The sequence below is a fragment of the Octopus bimaculoides genome, chromosome 30, assembly GCF_046866305.1.
Source record: "Octopus bimaculoides isolate indiv1 chromosome 30, ASM4686630v1, whole genome shotgun sequence".
NCBI lineage: Eukaryota > Metazoa > Mollusca > Cephalopoda > Octopoda > Octopodidae > Octopus > Octopus bimaculoides.
Window position 1 is genome coordinate 7087651 of NC_142957.1, and position 20000 is coordinate 7107650.

Below are 20000 nucleotides of genomic sequence, written 5' to 3' on the forward strand. Positions count from 1 at the left end.
TTACATTTGAGATAATTAGTATGTAAATAAGCATGGGTGTGTATATGTATAGCTGTATGTATGTGAATATATATGTATGTGTATATGTATGTATGTGTATATGTATATATACATACATACATACATACATATATATATATATATATATATATATATATATATATATACATACATTATGCATGTGCATATATATATACACACATACATATATATACATACATACATATACATATATTATGCATATATATATATACACATACATATATATATATATATATACATACATATACACACATGTACATATATGAATACATACATATATAGATGTGTATGTGTATATATATATATATATATACATTGGTATGAATATGCATACACACACACACACACACACACATATATATACATATATATACAAGGTGTTCAGGCTAAATTTGAGTTTGCATAAAGGGAAGAGAAAACAAAACATCATATCTAAAAAAAAAAAAAGTATTGTAAAAAGTCAAATTATATGAACTAGATCATGGCTGTGAGATAAAAGTTTAATCAAAGTAGATGAGCTCAGCTTCTACCATGGCCCCAAGGCCGCTCAGACATTTGGTGCATGCATTCCTCACTGTGTCCCTGAGAATATCTTCACATACCTCTTTGATCTTGGCCACCAGCTCAGCCTTGGTGTTGCAGACAGAGTGATTGGGTGTCTTTCTCAAATGCAACGCACACATAGTTATCCATGGCATTGTGGAGGCGCAATGGCCCAGTGGATAGGGCAGCGGACTCGTGGTCATAGGATCGCGGTTTCGATTCCCAGACCGGGCGTTGTGAGTGTTTATTGAGCGAAAACACCTAAAGCTCCACGAGGCTCCAGCAGGGGATGGTGGCGAACCCTGCTGTTCTCTTCCACCACAACTTTCTCTCACTCTTACTTCCTGTTTCTGTTGTGCCTGTAATTCAAAGGGTCAGCCTTGTCACACTCTGTGTCACGCTGAATATCCCCCGAGAACTACGTTAAGGGTACACGTGTCTGTGGAGTGCTCAGCCACTTACACGTTAATTTTACGAGCAGGCTGTTTGTTCCGTTGATCGGATCAACTGGAACCCTCGATGTCGTAAGCGACGGAGTGCCAACAACAAAACAAAACTATCCATGGCATTACAATCAGAGGAATAAGGAAACCAAAAAAGTTCTAGCTGGTAAAGTCATAGAAATTCTCCGACAACCACTTTGGACTCCTTCCAGAAGTATGTCAAGGAAACAAAAATCCTGTTATCATATATGGCCTTCGAGCAGCAACCCTCTCCAGTCGTGGACTGATCACAGTCTCCAACAGCTTCTTATAACCATTTGAATTGAATCTGAATTTCACGAGCAGGCTGTTCCGTTGATCGGATCAACTAGAACCCTCGTCGTAGTAACCGACGGAGTGCCAACAACAAAACAAAACTATCCATGGCATTACAATCAGAGGAATAAGGAAACCAAAAAAGTTCTAGCTGGTGAAGTCATAGAAATTCTCCGACAACCACTTTGGACTCCTTCCAGAAGTATGTCAAGGAAACAAAAATCCTGTTACCATATATGGCCTTCTAGCAGCAACCCTCTCCAGTCGTGGACTGATCACAGTCTCCAACAGCTTCTTATAACCATTTGAATTGAACCTGAATTTCACGAGCAGGCTGTTCCGTTGATCGGATCAACTGGAACCCTCAATGTCGTAAGCGACGGAGTGCCAACAACAAAACAAAACTATCCATGGCATTACAATCAGAGGAATAAGGAAACCAAAAAAGTTCTAGCTGGTGAAGTCATAGAAAATCTCCGACAACCACTTTGGACTCCTTCCAGAAGTATGTCAAGGAAACAAAAATCCTGTTACCATATATGGCCTTCTAGCAGCAACCCTCTCCAGTCGTGGACTGATCACAGTCTCCAACAGCTTCTTATAACCATTTGAACTGAACCTGAATTTCCCGAGCAGGCTGTTCCGTTGATCGGATCAACTGGAACCCTCAACGTCGTAAGCGACGGAGTGCCAACAACAAAACAAAACTATCCATGGCATTACAATCAGAGGAATAAGGAAACCAAAAAAGTTCTAGCTGGTGAAGTCATAGAAAATCTCCGACAACCACTTTGGACTCCTTCCAGAAGTATGTCAAGGAAACAAAAATCCTGTTACCATATATGGCCTTCTAGCAGCAACCCTCTCCAGTCGTGGACTGATCACAGTCTCCAACAGCTTCTTATAACCATTTGAACTGAACCTGAATTTCCCGAGCAGGCTGTTCCGTTGATCGGATCAACTGGAACCCTCGTCGTAGTAACCGACGGAGTGCCAACCAAAAGAAAAGTGTGCTCACGCACGTGTATATACATGCATGTGTGTGTGTGTGTGTGTGAGCGTGTTCTGTGCTTTTGTGTGTCTATGTTATTGCATATCAGTCGTATGTCTATATACCTATATATGTATGCATAAATATGCATGTGTGTGTATGTATGCATGTGTGTGTGTGTATATGCTTATATGCCTGCTGTGAATATGTGTACATATGTCTTCATGTAAATGTGTGCATGCGTAAATAGATATGTGCATATGCGTCTATATATGTGTATGCATGCATATGCACATAGATATATATATATACCTGCATATGTGCCTGTCTGTGTATATACATATATGTATGTGTCTATATCTCTATACATCCATGTGCATAAATATGCATATATGTATACACCTGTGCATACCTAAATGTGTGCACACATGTGTGTGTATACACACACATATAGAATATACATATGTACATATGTATGTATATGAATATGCATGTGTGTGTGTGTGTGTGTATGCATGTGTGTGTGTATATATATGCATGTGTGTGTATATGTGTGTTTATACATCTACATGCATATGTATACTCATGTATGTATAGCTGAGCATATATCTGTGCATGTATATATGTGTGTGTATATATATATATATATATATATATATATATATATATATATATATATGTGAGTGAGTGTGTATGTGTGTGTGCATGGATATATATATATATATATATATATATATAAGTCAGTAAATAGTGGGGTTGTGTTAACCCTTTTTTTAAACCTAACAAAACTCTCAACTCTCATGCATCCTTATTTTTCCTACCAGTTTATACATGAACTACTATTGAACTACAAAAGCTCAAAGACAATATATTGTATGGGTATATTTATTTTTTTATATATTATTGTTTTATATATTATTTTCTTCATTTTGTACTTCTTTGTAAAAAAACATTTTCATTCTTCTTCTTCTTGATAATTTGCTTTTCGCAATGAAAACCGGTTAGAAGAAATCTTTATTAAAATATGCTTCCAGTTTAGCATTCTGGCTTTTTTTCATTTTCCTATATATATATATATATATATATATATATATATATATATATATATATATATATATATATATGTGTGTGTGTGTGTGCTTGTCAGATGTGTGTATACACATCGGTGCAGTGCTGTGTGTGTGTGTCTGTCTGTGTGTCAGCCCATTAATGATCTGCCATGTTTTGTCATGTCAGCAACTCCTATAGATTGATGATGAAGCTGAAGCTGTCCCGAAATCGATGCCACTGCCTCCCGTAGCCAATAGCAACAGACACAGTAAGCAATTACAGCTGCCGATGAAAAGATGTTGTTGTTCTTCTTCTTGTTGTTTAGCCCTTGGTCACTGCTGATCCAGCTGACCTCGGATCAACCGTATTCAAGTTGTGATCAGGCATGGTGTATCTAGGACTACATTGTCTAATGTGCTCTTCTTCCTGATAGTATTTTAAACCCAGGTCAGTCCTGATCCACTTGACCACTGATCAGATGTGTTCCAGCCGTGACCATTCTTTTCTTCAGGCATGGTTTATCTAGGAGTACATTGTCTAATGTGCTCTTCTTCCTAATAGTATTTTAAACCCAGGTCAGTCCTGATCCACTTGACCACTGATCAGATGTGTTCCAGCCGTGACCATTCTTTTCTTCAGGCATGGTTTATCTAGGAGTACATTGTCTAATGTGCTCTTCTTCCTAATAGTATTTTAAACCCAGGTCAGTCCTGATCCACTTGACCACTGATCAGATGTGTTCCAGCCGTGACCATTCTTTTTTTCAGGCATGGTTTATCTAGGAGTACATTGTCTAATGTGCTCTTCTTCCTGATAGTATTTTAAACCCAGGTCAGTCCTGATCCACTTGACCACTGATCAGATGTGTTCCAGCCGTGACCATTCTTTTCTTCAGGCATGGTTTATCTAGGAGTACATTGTCTAATGTGTTCTTCTTCCTAATAGTATTTTAAACCCAGGTCAGTCCTGATCCACTTGACCACTGATCAGATGTGTTCCAGCCGTGACCATTCTTTTCTTCAGGCATGGTTTATCTAGGAGTACATTGTCTAATGTGCTCTTCTTCCTGATAATATTTTAAACCCAGGTCAGTCCTGATCCAGTTGACCACTGATCAGATGTGTTCCAGCCGTGATCATTCTTTTCTTCAGGCATGGTTTATCTAGGAGTACATTGTCTAATGTGCCCTTCCATATTGTTGTTGTTTAGCCCATGGTCAGTCCTGATCCTGTTGACCCCGGATTAAATATATTCAAACTGTGACCATTTTGTCTTTTCTTCAGGCATGGTGTATCTAGGACTACATTATCTAATTTGCTCTTGTTCTTGACTGTTATTTAGCCCCAGGTTAGTCCTTGTCCAGTAGGCCCCTAATCAAATGTGCTTCAGCCAGGAGCAATTTGTCTTTTATTCAGACATTGTGTATCTAGGAATACTTTATATAGTTGTACAGCCCCCACCACCACCACCACCCACTCCCCACAAGATAGGCTCTGATACTCAGATATAGTGTATCTAGGACTACATTATCTAATGTGCTCTTCCTTTTTGTCGATGTTTAGCCCCAGGTCAGTCCTGATTCAGGAGACCTATGGTCATAGATGTTGCAGCCACGATCACCCCCCCATCTTGGATTCAGACATAGTGTATCTAAGACTATTTTATTCAATGTATCATCCTCGGTTGTTGTTGTTTAGCCCTAGGACAGGTTTTATCAAGCAGACCTCCGATCAAATGTGTTTCAGATGTGATTTATTCTGGCAAAGTGTATCTAGGACTACATTATCAAATGCATCTGTAACTTGGATAGATGGATTATTGGATACTTTCGTTAAATGGTTCGGCTGAATTTGGCTGTATGCTGCTTCCCATATAAACCAAGTCCATTTTAGATTTTTGGTGAGACCATTTAGTTACACATAAACATTATACCATTTTCTAAAGTTATTTCCACAGATACTCTACAGAATTTGGAGCCAACACTGAAATATAGCCCTGCTAAGAACAGCCTACATCCTACACATAACACTATCAATTCAATTCAAATTACGACAAACGTAAATAAACAAACGAAGTTTGCTTTTAGAAGTGTTGAGATGTCTTTTAGAAAGTTAAAGAAGTGATTTTTTAAAATTCTCAATCGCAGAATAATGCTAATAAAATAGCCTGAACAGGATAAACTACCCCTATTTTGCAGAGAAAAGTGTAGGTGGCTAGCTGTGGACATGAACTCACATCCCCGTGATTACATGTCACGATGCTTTGACCGATTAAGCTAAACTACCCACTACAAATAGCCACCTACACTTTTCTCTGCAAAATAGGTGTAGTTTATCCTGTTCAGACTATCAATTCAATAATACAACCTAAACAAAACAACCCACAGGCAGAAGGCACACTCTATACAGCAATTACCCGGTGAAATAAACTTCCACCAGCAATCCAGTTAACCAACACATTACACACTCAATACGCAATACAAGCAGTAATAAAACAAAAGACTGCACCACACCTCAAATGAGAAAAATAAAAACTAACACAATACAATACCAGGAAGAGTTCACGCACTCCCAACAACAGAAAAGAACACACACCCCAGCACACAGAGGTGTAGCAGATGATGTAGTGAAATTTGTCTCAAACTACCGAATGTTGACCAATTATATATAATAATAATAATAATAATAATAATAATAATAATAATAATAATAATAATGATAATGATAATAATATGCCCGGATGCATTACCAGGCAGTGGCTCTCATGGCCTCTAATCTTAATTGATTGGAAGTGTTATCATGTACATTGTCTTGGTATAAAAGATGGGCTATAGCAAATATTTTGCTTAATACCACAGATTTGTTTTTCAGTTGTTTGACCTTAACCAGTTGAGCATGTCCCTTTGTGGCTGACGATATGTGCATCTCTGATCACGAGCAGAAGTAGTGGGGGAGCATCATAGCCATGTGTTGAGAGGAATTCTTTGGGGTTTGAATAATTCACCTTTGGAAACATGGGTGTTTTGCTCAACATCCTTAAACGAACCTTATTCAGGGACCTTTTGAGTGGGATGGGCCACTCGACCTGAAGAGAATTCTAACTGGGCCCCACCTGCGAGGTCATGCGCTGTTTATCTTGATATGAGATCACCATGTCGCACACACATGGTTGTGATGCATGTGCCTGGTGTACCCTTATCAGACAGGTAGTCATGATGGGTATAATGGGCTTCATATATTTTACCCCAACATTACTTTGATGGCATGTGCTGCTCTCTCACTCAATAATAATAATAAATTTCAGTATTTAGTCTCTCTTCAGGACAATTATCACTAATCATAATTAACAGCCATAGTAAAACATTCAACTTGTTACTTGAAACCTTTGAGTAACAGCTCATGTAGAATACAGAAACAATAACAACAAAACCAATAATAATAATAATAATAATAATAATAATAATAATAATAATAATGTGATACTTACTTTGTGTCCTTTAGTTTGGGTGTTCTTCTACATCTGTTTAGACGAAGTCTCATCGGGCGCTGTGGTAAACATGTCCGCGCAGTTCCTGCACATGAAGAGAGCAAAAAAGCACAGTTATTGGTTGAATGAGCATGGAAGTGTGCATGTGTGTGTGGATGCATGCAAACATATAAAGCGCTGCTGATGGTACCATGCTAAAAGCACTGGTGCTGATGCCTCATAAAAAGCACCCGGTACACTCTATAAAGTGGTTGGCATTAGGAAGGGCAGTCAGCCACAGAAACCAAGTCAAAACAGACTATAGAAACTGACGTGACCCCTGGCCTTGCCGGCGCCTGTCAAACTCCTTTTCTAACTGTCTTGATGTTTTACGTTCTTGTCCCATTCTGCATTATTTATTTAGGGCAAACGAAAGCGAAATTGTGATGGCACCTGTGCCCGACGTCGCCTTCCTGGCACTTGTGCCGGTGGCACATGTAAAGACATTCAAGCAAGATCATTGCCAGTGCCACTGGACTGGCTCCTGTGCAGGTGGCACGTAAAATACCCCATTTTAAGTGTGGCCGTTGCAGTGGGCCTGAACCCAGGACCATGTGGTTGGTAAGCAAGCTACTTACCACACAGCCACTCCTGCGCCTATATGTGTATGTGTGTGTGTGTGTGTGTGTATATATACACACACACACATATGTATGTATGTATATACCTAAATATACATATACACATGCACACACACACACACACATTCGTGTGTGCGTGTGTGTGTGTCTGTGTGTGTGCACATGCATGTGTGTGTATGTATAAATATATATACCATAGTCTGAAATGTGTCTGAGGTAGCCAACACAACACAACAGAACCAATTAAAAGAATAACCTAATTAACACACCACAGCATTCCCAGTGTCCTCCCCACCACCACCACCACCACCACCACCACTCACCTCCCAACCCTTCCAGACACCCTCCACTAATTGGCTCTTTGCTTTGTCGTTATTGGAATTTTTAATTGGTGGGACGATTCGGAAGCTGGTAGCCTAGTACAAAGTCATTCAGTTAAAAGAACAGCCATTAAATTCTTGTTGTTGTTATTGTTGTGGTTACTACTGCTACTACTACTACTACTATTATTATTATTATTATTATTATTATTATTATTACTATTATTATTATTATTATTATTATTATTATTATTATTATTATTATTACTATTATTATGATTATTATTATTATTATTATTACTATTATTATTATTATTATTATTATTTTATGTTTGACTTTTGTTTTGCATTTGTACAAGTTGGATCCAAGTCTCACCCAGAGACCTCAAGAGACAACAAGTTAGAAGTTCATGTAGGTGTTATGCCTAGGGTACCATATATTTGGATTTGTACAGTTTTGTTCAAGTGAATGTTTAAGAAACCATAAGAAAATTATGTTTGCTTTAAAATTTGAGATCACATAGACAGTATTTTACGTAGGATATGGGCAGTTCCCATGAGCACTATCTTTTGGACTTCAGCCATTTTGGGGTTTCCTGGTATCTGAGCTAGGTAGTAATCAGCCCGTTTCGCTGTCATTCCCAGGGCACCTATGACAATAGGTATTGTTTTCGTCTTCAGATTCCACATTTTGCTAATTTCTATTTCAAGATCTTTATATTTGCTCAGTTTTTGGTAGGTCTTGACAGATACGTTTATATCAATTGGGACAGTCATATCAATGAGGAGGCATGATTTTTGTCTGAAGTCTTTCAGTATGATGTCTGGCCTATTTGCGTCTATCTTTCTGTCAGTTTGAATGGTGAAGTTCCAGAGGAGTGCAATGTGATCATTTTCAAGTACTGGGGGTGGTTTGTGTTCCCACCAGTTTTTATCATGGGGCAAGTCCAGGTTTTTGCATATTACCCAGTGAATATATTGTGCAGCTCTATCATGCCTGTTGAGATACTCTGTAGGCGCAAGCAGACTGCACATGGAGACAACATGATCGATGGTCTCATTTTGTTGTTGGCATATACGACATAATGGGGAGCTGCCGTTCTTTAATATGTTGGCCTGGTAGTTCTTTGTAGGTAGGCATTGATCTTGGGCTGCTATGATAAACCCCTCTGTTTCTGATTTCAATCCAGAGGCCATTAACCATTGGTGGGTAAGGGCTTTGTCAATATCTGCATTATTATTATTATTATTATTATTAGTATTACTACTATTATTATTATTATTATTATTATTAATTATTATTATTATTATTATTATTATTATTATTATTATTATTATTATTTATTATTATTATTATTATTATCATTATTATCATTATTATTATTATTATTATTATTATTATTATTATTATTATTATCATTATATAAGGCAGCGAACTGGCACAGTTGTTAGCATGGTGGATGAAATTGCTTAGCGGTATTTCACCCATTGCTACGTTCTGAGTTCAAGTTCCGCCAAGGTCAACTTTGCCTTTTGTCCTTTGGGTGGGGTGGGGCTTGGGTCAATAAATTAAGTACCAGTGAAATTCTGGGGGTCGATGTAATCGACTAGTCCCCTTCCTTAAAACTTCAGGCCTTGTGCCTAAAATAGAAAAGATTATTATTATTATTTCATCCTTTCAGGGTCAATTAAAGTAAGTACCAGTTACACACTGGGGTCAATGTAATCGACTCATTCCCACTTTCTTCAAGCTGCCTTTGTGGCAAAAATTTGAATTAATTCTTATTAATTAGTATTATCGTGCTTAGGATGTAAAGTGGAGAATTGGCAGAACCATCAGGTTCTTCTTGTTCTTCTACTTCTTCTTCTTCTTATTATTATTGAGTGGGAGAGCAGTGCATGCCATCAAAGTGACACTGGGGTAAAATATACGAAGCCCAGTATACCCATCATGACTACCCGTCTGATAAGGGTACACCAGGCACATGCATCACAACCATATGTGCGTGACATGGTGATCTCATATCAAGATAAACAGCCAGCGCATGACCGCGCAGGTGGAGCTCAGTTAGAATCTTCTTCAGGTCGAGTAGCCCATCCAGCTCAAAAGGTCCCTGAATAACATTTGTTTAAGAATGTTGAGCAAAACACCCATGTTTCCAAAGGTGAATCATTCAAACCCCAAAGAATTCCTCTCAACACATGGCTATGATGCTCCCCCGCTACTTCTGCTCATGATCAGAGATGCACATATCGTCAGCCACCAAGGGACATGCTCAACTGGTTAAGGTCAAACAACTGACAAGCAAATCTGTGGTATTGAGCAGAATATTTGCTGTAGTCCATCTTTTTATACCAAGACAACACAATGTACATGATAACACTTCCAATCAATTAAGATCAGAAGCCATGAGAAACATTGCCTGGTACTGCATCCGGGCAGTTATTATTATTATTATTATTATTTTTATTATTATTATTATTATTATAATGTAAGGTGAAAAGCTGGCAGAATCATTAGCACATCGGACAAAATGCTTAGTGGTATTTCTCCCAACTTATTACATTCCATGTTCAAATTCTGTCATGATTGACTTAACCTTTCATCCTCTCCTGGTCAATAAAACAGCTACCAGTTAAGTCCTCCAAAATTTCAGGCCTTGTGCCTATGATGGAAAGGATTATTATTATGTAGAGTTTGTCAGAGATTTGGCTGTTATTTCTAGCAGGTGCAGAGACTGCTTGAAGGCCTATTTAATGCGCGGGTTGGAAAACCCCTACGCATGTGCAATGACGAAAAGGGTTTAAAAGCATCATGGATATGCTGTACATTCGCGAGGGGTGGAGTGGGGTAATTTTTTTTTTTTTTTTTTTTTTTTTTTTTTTTTTCAGAATCATAAACTCCGTATTTTTCAACGTGATTCGCCAAAACAAATTTCTGAAAAAAGTGGAAAAACGGAAAAACGGAAAAACGGAAAAAATTGGAGTGGGGTGGTGTGATTTAAATTTTGAAATGCCAATTTTTTTTTTTTTTTTTCAGATTCGGAACCTCCGTACCCGAAAACAGAGTTTTCAATAGAAGAAGAAAAAAACCCCAAAAAAAACCGGAAGTGGGTGTGGTGAAGGTTCCCCTTGTCCGCTCAACTTTTTTTTTTTTACATGGCCACGTCTGTGTGTGTTTCATTAAATTCTATTAAAAATTACTAGCTACGTCTTGCCTATCTCCTGAATTTTTGTTTTTCCAGAACTCAATTTGAAAACCGCTGTTCAGAAGCTACTAAGGTGAAATGGAGATGGATTGTGTAGGAATGCCTTACACACAGATATTAGAAGCTTGTCTTCCCAATCCATCGCAATTTTAGAAACCCGTCCGTATCATCAGCAGATATCTCTTGAGCCTGTACGCTTTGCTTGAGAGAGACAGCGGGAACTGATTTAGTCTTGTCAGCCAACGGCCCACTTAAAGCTTTAACGATTCAATCTAAGGGAGGTAACTATGTGCTGCATATACACATCAAGAGATATAACTCTCTTTTACTCTTTTACTCTTCTACTTGTTTCAGTCATTTGACTGCGGCCATGCTGGAGCACCGCCTTTAGTCGAGCGAATCGACCCCAGGACTTATTCTTTGAAAGCCTAGTACTTATTCTATCAGTCTCTTTTTGCTGAACCGCTAAGTTACGAGGACGTAAACACACCAGCATCGGTTGTCAAGCGATGGTTGGGGGGGGGACACAAACACAGACACAAACATATACACACACATACATATATATATATATATATATATATATATATATATATATATATATATATATATATACATATACATATATACGACAGGCTTCTTTCAGTTTCCGTCTAACAAATCCACTCACTAGGCTTTGGCCGGCACGAGGCTATAGTAGAAGACACTTGCCCAAGGTTCCACACAGTGGGACTGAACCAAGAAGTATGTGGTTAGTAAGCAAGCTACTTACCACACAGCCACTCCTGCGCCTATTGATATTTCGTTTTCGTAATTCTGAATGTGAAAATTTGTGTTGAAATAAATAATTTTCTATCTTGGGAGAATCACTTTGTCAATAAGAAATGCATGCCTTGGCTCTATTTCACTTTTTCTTTTGTGATTAGTCAACTAATTAATAAATTAATTAACCTGAGTGGTAAGAAACCTCACTTTCATTTAGTCCGGCCGCTTATGAGTAGAAGTCATTTTTCAAATGTAATCCTGGAGAATTGAAACAGCAAAATTACTTTTACTTTGTCTTACTCATTTTACCCCACTAAATTTAACTTTTATATGCTCAAAGAGAATGAAGATAATTTTCAGAAATAGTGTTCAGGTTATGTTATAAATGTTTCTAATGCATTTAGGGAAGGTCATTTGCTTAACCGATAAAGTTTTTGTAAGGTAGTGTTCATAAGCGCAGAAGTATAGTGTTCATAAGTGCAGGTACAATAATATATATTCATATACAAACAATACATATATATATATATATATATATATATATATATATATATATTAAAATCAGAAATTGTATGGATAATACCGTACTAAATTCTGGTGCCTAAACTTAAGTACCATACTCACTTGAATCTAAATTATATATATATATATATATATATATATTTATAAAAAAGAAGTTTGAAAAACGCCAATATATAAAAAATGAATTATAATTTAACATGTTTCGGTTCTTGTAAAAACGAACCTTATCAAAAATACATATTTAATAAAATGAAATTAAATGAAGAGTTCATAATTGTTCCTTACTGGTGTCAATAGTCCACGTGGGGACATTTTTTGTTGGTTGTAGTAGTAGTATATATATATATATGTAGTATATATATATATATATATATATATATATATATATATATATATATAGATATGCAGGGCAGGGAATCATCAATTAGTAATAAAATTAATAATTAACAATTCTGCCGGGTAGCTCAGTATGAAAAAAACCTTCTTCGGTAAATAATTTATAATCATAAATATATAGGGATTGACAGTAACCTGCTTCTCCAACATACTGAGAATTCAGAAATAGCAGTCAAAGAACTACTGATTTCAAAACTACAAATTATTACTCCAGATTGATAGCGATATTTTTGATACACACAGAACAAAAAACAATAGAGAAGAGTAAAAAACAGTAGAGAAGAGTAAAAAACACTTGCCTTTTGTACTAAATTAACTAAAAGGCAAGTGTTTTTTACTCTTCTCTATTGTTTTTTGTTCTGTATCAAATATCGCTATCAATCTGGAGTAATAATTTGTAGTTTTGAAATCAGTAGTTCTTTGACTGCTATTTCTGAATTCTCAGTATGTTGGAGAAGCAGGTTACTGTCAATCCCTATATATTTATGATTATATATATATATATATATATTTATATAAAGGGCATTATTACAGAAAAATAACAACGCCACACAGTGGACTTCTCAAAATAACCACATTTAGTACCTAATGCGAGGAAAAGCAACCCACAGAAGCCTACCTACTTTCTTTTAAATAAACTTAAGAAAGTAGGTAGGCTTCTGTTGGTAGTTTTTCCTCGCATTAGGTACTAAATGTGGTTATTTTGAGAAGTTCACTGTGTGGCGTTGTTATTTTTCTGTAATAATGCTCTTTATATAAATATAAACGAATAATTATATTCTTGGGAATAGAAATTTCCCGTACGAATTTTTTTACACACTGGCTTCTTGATAAAATTCCTGTAAAAGAGTTTTATCCCTTTTTGAATATATATATATATATATATATACATATATATACACATATATACATATATATATATACACACTTCTTCATATGTAAATAATATACTACTGGCACTCTGTCAGTTACAACAAGTTGACTGAGTACTCCACAGACATGAGTACTCCACGGGCTGAGAACTCCACAGGCTGAGAACTCCACAGACTTAATGAAGTTTTTAGAAAGATTCATTATGACTCAGAACATTGCAAGGTTAGCCTTTTGAATAACCACCACCACCACCACCATCAATACTACTTCAACCAACACCACTACCGGAACAACCACCACAACCACAAAATCACAGGCATCACAGACGTCACTTACAAACATAGAAGGAAAGACAGCTGCGGTTTCTTCTTACCTGCTTCCCTTTTGATCTTCTTCACCAGCCCCAGTTCCGTTTCATAAATGGGGGGCATAGCAAGTTCATGGCACTGGTAGACATCCATTATGGAGGGACATTAGTGGGACATCTGCGGAATTGAGAGAAAAGAAATGAGCAAAACGTACCAAACAATGTCATATTGTAATTATAATTATAATTATTACAATGTAGGTAGGTAGGTAGGTAGGTAGGTGAGCCGACCAATATATCAAAAGTTATGCAAATAGAGAGAGTACTGCCTGATTGGCACCCGTGCCGACGCAGGTAAAAAAGCACCATTCAAGCGTAGTTGATGCCAGTGCTGCCTGACTGGCCCTCGTGCCGGTGGCACATAAAAAGCACCCACTACACTCTCGGAGTGGTTGGCGTTAGGAAGGGCATCCAGCTGTAGAAACTCTGCCAAATCAGATTGGAGCCTGGTGTAGCCTTCGGGTTCCACCAGTCCTCAGTCAAATCGTCCAACCCATGCCAGCATAGAAAGCAGACGTTAAACAACGATGATGAGGAGGAGGAGGAAGAGGATATATACAAACAGATAGATCACTGAACTGAAGTGAAATGAAAAGAAATGAAAATAATCTCAATTGATAAACAACTTGGACCAAGCCTTGTTGGTGGTTAGGCAACAAGCAGTGAAATTTGTTTACATATTTATATTCTTTTTAATTCCCTCACTTAACACATATGTCTTTATACAACAAACTATCATCTTATTTCTTTACTGCCCACAAGGGGCTACACACAGAGGGGACAAAGAAGGACAGACAAATGGATTAAGTCGATTATATCGACTCCAGTGCGTAACTGGTACTTATTTAATAGACCCCGAAAGGATGAAAGGCAAAGTCGACCTCGGCAGAATTTGAACTCAGAACGTAGCGGCAGACGAAATACTGCTAAGCATTTCGCCCGGCGTGCTAACGTTTCTGCCAGCTCGCTGCCTTGGTGGTGTAAAATAATAATAATAAACTTATTGTATCCAGTGTTGAGGTACCCAGTGCTGGATTAACCATTAAGCAAAATAAGCACGTGTTTAGAGCATCAAGGGAAGGAGGGGGGGGCACTACAAAAATGGTAAATGGTTTACAGCACAAAAGAAATCACTTTAAACTTACTAAAATAGTATTCGGGATGCCTTTGTCTCTACTAAGTATAGATGCAGATGTGTTACCTAAGATTAATTTTGAGGATCTGATCAAAGACTTTACAATTCAAAAAAGTAGGAGGAATTAAGCAAAATAAGCACGTGTTTAGCGCATCAAGGGAAGGAGGGGGGGGGGGGGCACTACAAAAATGGTAAATGGTTTACAGCACAAAAGAAATCACTTTAAACTTACTAAAATAGTATTCGGGATGCCTTTGTCTCTACTAAGTATAGATGCAGATGTGTTACCTAAGATTAATTTTGAGGATCTGATCAAAGACTTTACAATTCAAAAAAGTAGGAGGAATTAAGCAAAATAAGCACGTGTTTAGAGCATCAAGGGAAGGAGGGGGGGGGGGCACTACAAAAATGGTAAATGGTTTACAGCACAAAAGAAATCACTTTAAACTTACTAAAATAGTATTCGGGATGCCTTTGTCTCTACTAAGTATAGATGCAGATGTGTTACCAAAGATTAATTTTGAGGATCTGATCAAAGACTTTACAATTCAAAAAAGTAGGAGGAATTAAGCAAAATAAGCACGTGTTTAGAGCATCAAGGGAAGGAGGGGGGGGGGGGGCACTACAAAAATGGTAAATGGTTTACAGCACAAAAGAAATCACTTTAAACTTACTAAAATAGTATTCGGGATGCCTTTGTCTCTACTAAGTATAGATGCAGATGTGTTACCTAAGATTAATTTTGAGGATCTGATCAAAGACTTTACAATTCAAAAAAGTAGGAGGAATTAAGCAAAATAAGCACGTGTTTAGAGCATCAAGGGAAGGAGGGGGGGGGCACTACAAAAATGGTAAATGGTTTACAGCACAAAAGAAATCACTTTAAACTTACTAAAATAGTATTCGGGATGCCTTTGTCTCTACTAAGTATAGATGCAGATGTGTTACCTAAGATTAATTTTGAGGATCTGATCAAAGACTTTACAATTCAAAAAAGTAGGAGGAATTAAGCAAAATAAGCACGTGTTTAGCGCATCAAGGGAAGGAGGGGGGGGGGGGCACTACAAAAATGGTAAATGGTTTACAGCACAAAAGAAATCACTTTAAACTTACTAAAATAGTATTCGGGATGCCTTTGTCTCTACTAAGTATAGATGCAGATGTGTTACCTAAGATTAATTTTGAGGATCTGATCAAAGACTTTACAATTCAAAAAAGTAGGAGGAATTAAGCAAAATAAGCACGTGTTTAGCGCATCAAGGGAAGGAGGGGGGGGGGGGGGCACTACAAAAATGGTAAATGGTTTACAGCACAAAAGAAATCACTTTAAACTTACTAAAATAGTATTCGGGATGCCTTTGTCTCTACTAAGTATAGATGCAGATGTGTTACCAAAGATTAATTTTGAGGATCTGATCAAAGACTTTACAATTCAAAAAAGTAGGAGGAATTAAGCAAAATAAGCACGTGTTTAGAGCATCAAGGGAAGGAGGGGGGGGGGGGCACTACAAAAATGGTAAATGGTTTACAGCACAAAAGAAATCACTTTAAACTTACTAAAATAGTATTCGGGATGCCTTTGTCTCTACTAAGTATAGATGCAGATGTGTTACCAAAGATTAATTTTGAGGATCTGATCAAAGACTTTACAATTCAAAAAAGTAGGAGGAATTAAGCAAAATAAGCACGTGTTTAGCGCATCAAGGGAAGGAGGGGGGGGGGGGCACTACAAAAATGGTAAATGGTTTACAGCACAAAAGAAATCACTTTAAACTTACTAAAATAGTATTCGGGATGCCTTTGTCTCTACTAAGTATAGATGCAGATGTGTTACCAAAGATTAATTTTGAGGATCTGATCAAAGACTTTACAATTCAAAAAAGTAGGAGGAATTAAGCAAAATAAGCACGTGTTTAGTGCATCAAGGGAAGGAGGGGGGGGGGGGCACTACAAAAATGGTAAATGGTTTACAGCACAAAAGAAATCACTTTAAACTTACTAAAATAGTATTCGGGATGCCTTTGTCTCTACTAAGTATAGATGCAGATGTGTTACCAAAGATTAATTTTGAGGATCTGATCAAAGACTTTACAATTCAAAAAAGTAGGAGGAATTAAGCAAAATAAGCACGTGTTTAGCGCATCAAGGGAAGGAGGGGGGGGGGGGCACTACAAAAATGGTAAATGGTTTACAGCACAAAAGAAATCACTTTAAACTTACTAAAATAGTATTCGGGATGCCTTTGTCTCTACTAAGTATAGATGCAGATGTGTTACCAAAGATTAATTTTGAGGATCTGATCAAAGACTTTACAATTCAAAAAAGTAGGAGGAATTAAGCAAAATAAGCACGTGTTTAGAGCATCAAGGGAAGGAGGGGGGGGGGGGCACTACAAAAATGGTAAATGGTTTACAGCACAAAAGAAATCACTTTAAACTTACTAAAATAGTATTCGGGATGCCTTTGTCTCTACTAAGTATAGATGCAGATGTGTTACCTAAGATTAATTTTGAGGATCTGATCAAAGACTTTACAATTCAAAAAAGTAGGAGGAATTAAGCAAAATAAGCACGTGTTTAGTGCATCAAGGGAAGGAGGGGGGGGGCACTACAAAAATGGTAAATGGTTTACAGCACAAAAGAAATCACTTTAAACTTACTAAAATAGTATTCGGGATGCCTTTGTCTCTACTAAGTATAGATGCAGATGTGTTACCAAAGATTAATTTTGAGGATCTGATCAAAGACTTTACAATTCAAAAAAGTAGGAGGAATTAAGCAAAATAAGCACGTGTTTAGAGCATCAAGGGAAGGAGGGGGGGGGGGGCACTACAAAAATGGTAAATGGTTTACAGCACAAAAGAAATCACTTTAAACTTACTAAAATAGTATTCGGGATGCCTTTGTCTCTACTAAGTATAGATGCAGATGTGTTACCAAAGATTAATTTTGAGGATCTGATCAAAGACTTTACAATTCAAAAAAGTAGGAGGAATTAAGCAAAATAAGCACGTGTTTAGCGCATCAAGGGAAGGAGGGGGGGGCACTACAAAAATGGTTAATGGTTTACAGCACAAAAGAAATCACTTTAAACTTACTAAAATAGTATTCGGGATGCCTTTGTCTCTACTAAGTATAGATGCAGATGTGTTACCAAAGATTAATTTTGAGGATCTGATCAAAGACTTTACAATTCAAAAAAGTAGGAGGAATTAAGCAAAATAAGCACGTGTTTAGAGCATCAAGGGAAGGAGGGGGGGGGCACTACAAAAATGGTAAATGGTTTACAGCACAAAAGAAATCACTTTAAACTTACTAAAATAGTATTCGGGATGCCTTTGTCTCTACTAAGTATAGATGCAGATGTGTTACCTAAGATTAATTTTGAGGATCTGATCAAAGACTTTACAATTCAAAAAAGTAGGAGGAATTAAGCAAAATAAGCACGTGTTTAGCGCATCAAGGGAAGGAGGGGGGGGCACTACAAAAATGGTTAATGGTTTACAGCACAAAAGAAATCACTTTAAACTTACTAAAATAGTATTCGGGATGCCTTTGTCTCTACTAAGTATAGATGCAGATGTGTTACCAAAGATTAATTTTGAGGATCTGATCAAAGACTTTACAATTCAAAAAAGTAGGAGGAATTAAGCAAAATAAGCACGTGCTTAGAGCATCAAGGGAAGGAGGGGGGGCACCACAGAAATGGTAAATGGTAAATGGTTTACAGCACAAAAGAAAGTCGACCTCGGCGGAATTTGAACTCAGAACGTAGCGGCAGACGAAATACTGCTAAGCATTTCGCACCGGCGTGCTAACGTTTCTGCCAGTTCGCCGCCTATCATCTACTCATTTGAAACATTTGTTTATAAAATATGGACAACGATAGAGAAAGAATAAAACAGATTATTTTTCAAAAGAGAACGAATCAAAGTAGACATGTACTACATGTAGGATGTGTCAGCTGCCACAACCACTTCAGTAACAGGTGCAGCAGAAGGAAAGCATTTCCTGATACCTCGCATCAAGCTGGCTCCAAATGATTTCAACCTCCCTTTCATTTTGGAACAAGTCAAGTCCCCTGTAAGACTGCCCTACTCTACGACAATAAATGTGACACAGGACAAAACATTTAAGAAAATTTTGAATATATTTGTCACACCCTGTGTTCAGCCATGGGCAATTATATGTGACATTTTCTAGGGCTGGGAAATTATCTGATGTGGCAGTAAGAGTAGTTGAGACCAACAGACAAGGCAACCATGGGGGTAAAAATCTTACAAAAAAAAAAAAAAACATTATGTATAAAGAAGTGCTGAGAGAGTAAATCTAGAATTTTATTAATCTCATAAACGTATATGTTATCCATATTACATTCAGTATTAACAGATTGTAAAGTATTTTCTGTGATCAAATACAATGCCTAATCCATACACATTTAATGTCACATACACTTCGTGTAGTCCCTTTTGTGATGTTGAATGTTTGTGTCATGGTTTTTTGTGTACATATCATAATCATTTGACATATAGTTTATATTTATCTACTTTGTGGTGGAGGCGCAATGGCCCAGTGGTTAGGGCAGCGGACTCGTGGTCATAGGATCGCGGTTTCGATTCCCAGACCGGGCATTGTGAGTGTTTATTGAGCGAAAACACCTAAAAGCTCCACAGGATTCCAGCAAGAGATGGTGGCGAACCCTGCTGTACTCTTCCACCACAACTTTCTCTCACTCTTACTTCCTGTTTCTGTTGTGCCTGTAATTCAAAGGGTCAGCCTTGTCACACTCTGTGTCACGGTGAATATCCCCCCCGAGAATTACGTTAAGGGTAAATGTGTCTTTGGAGTGCTCAGCCAATTGCACATTAATTTCACGAGCAGGCTGTTCCGTTGATCGGATCAACTTGGACCTTCGACGTCGTAA

At 37.4% G+C, this 20000-nt stretch overlaps 1 protein-coding gene across 2 annotated transcripts in view; it reads right to left on the minus strand.

Annotated features, from left to right (window-relative positions):
- Positions 1-20000, minus strand: part of LOC106867747 (uncharacterized) — a 106174-nt gene that overhangs the window by 74459 nt on the left and 11715 nt on the right. For both annotated transcript variants that reach the window (XM_089346367.1, XM_089346366.1), the window contains exons 2-3: positions 13949-14060; positions 6871-6955 (exon numbers count right to left, since the gene is read on the minus strand). In XM_089346367.1, the coding sequence (XP_089202493.1) occupies positions 6871-6955; positions 13949-14036 (173 nt within the window). In that variant the 5' untranslated portion in view covers positions 14037-14060. The remainder of the gene's footprint in view (positions 1-6870; positions 6956-13948; positions 14061-20000) is intronic.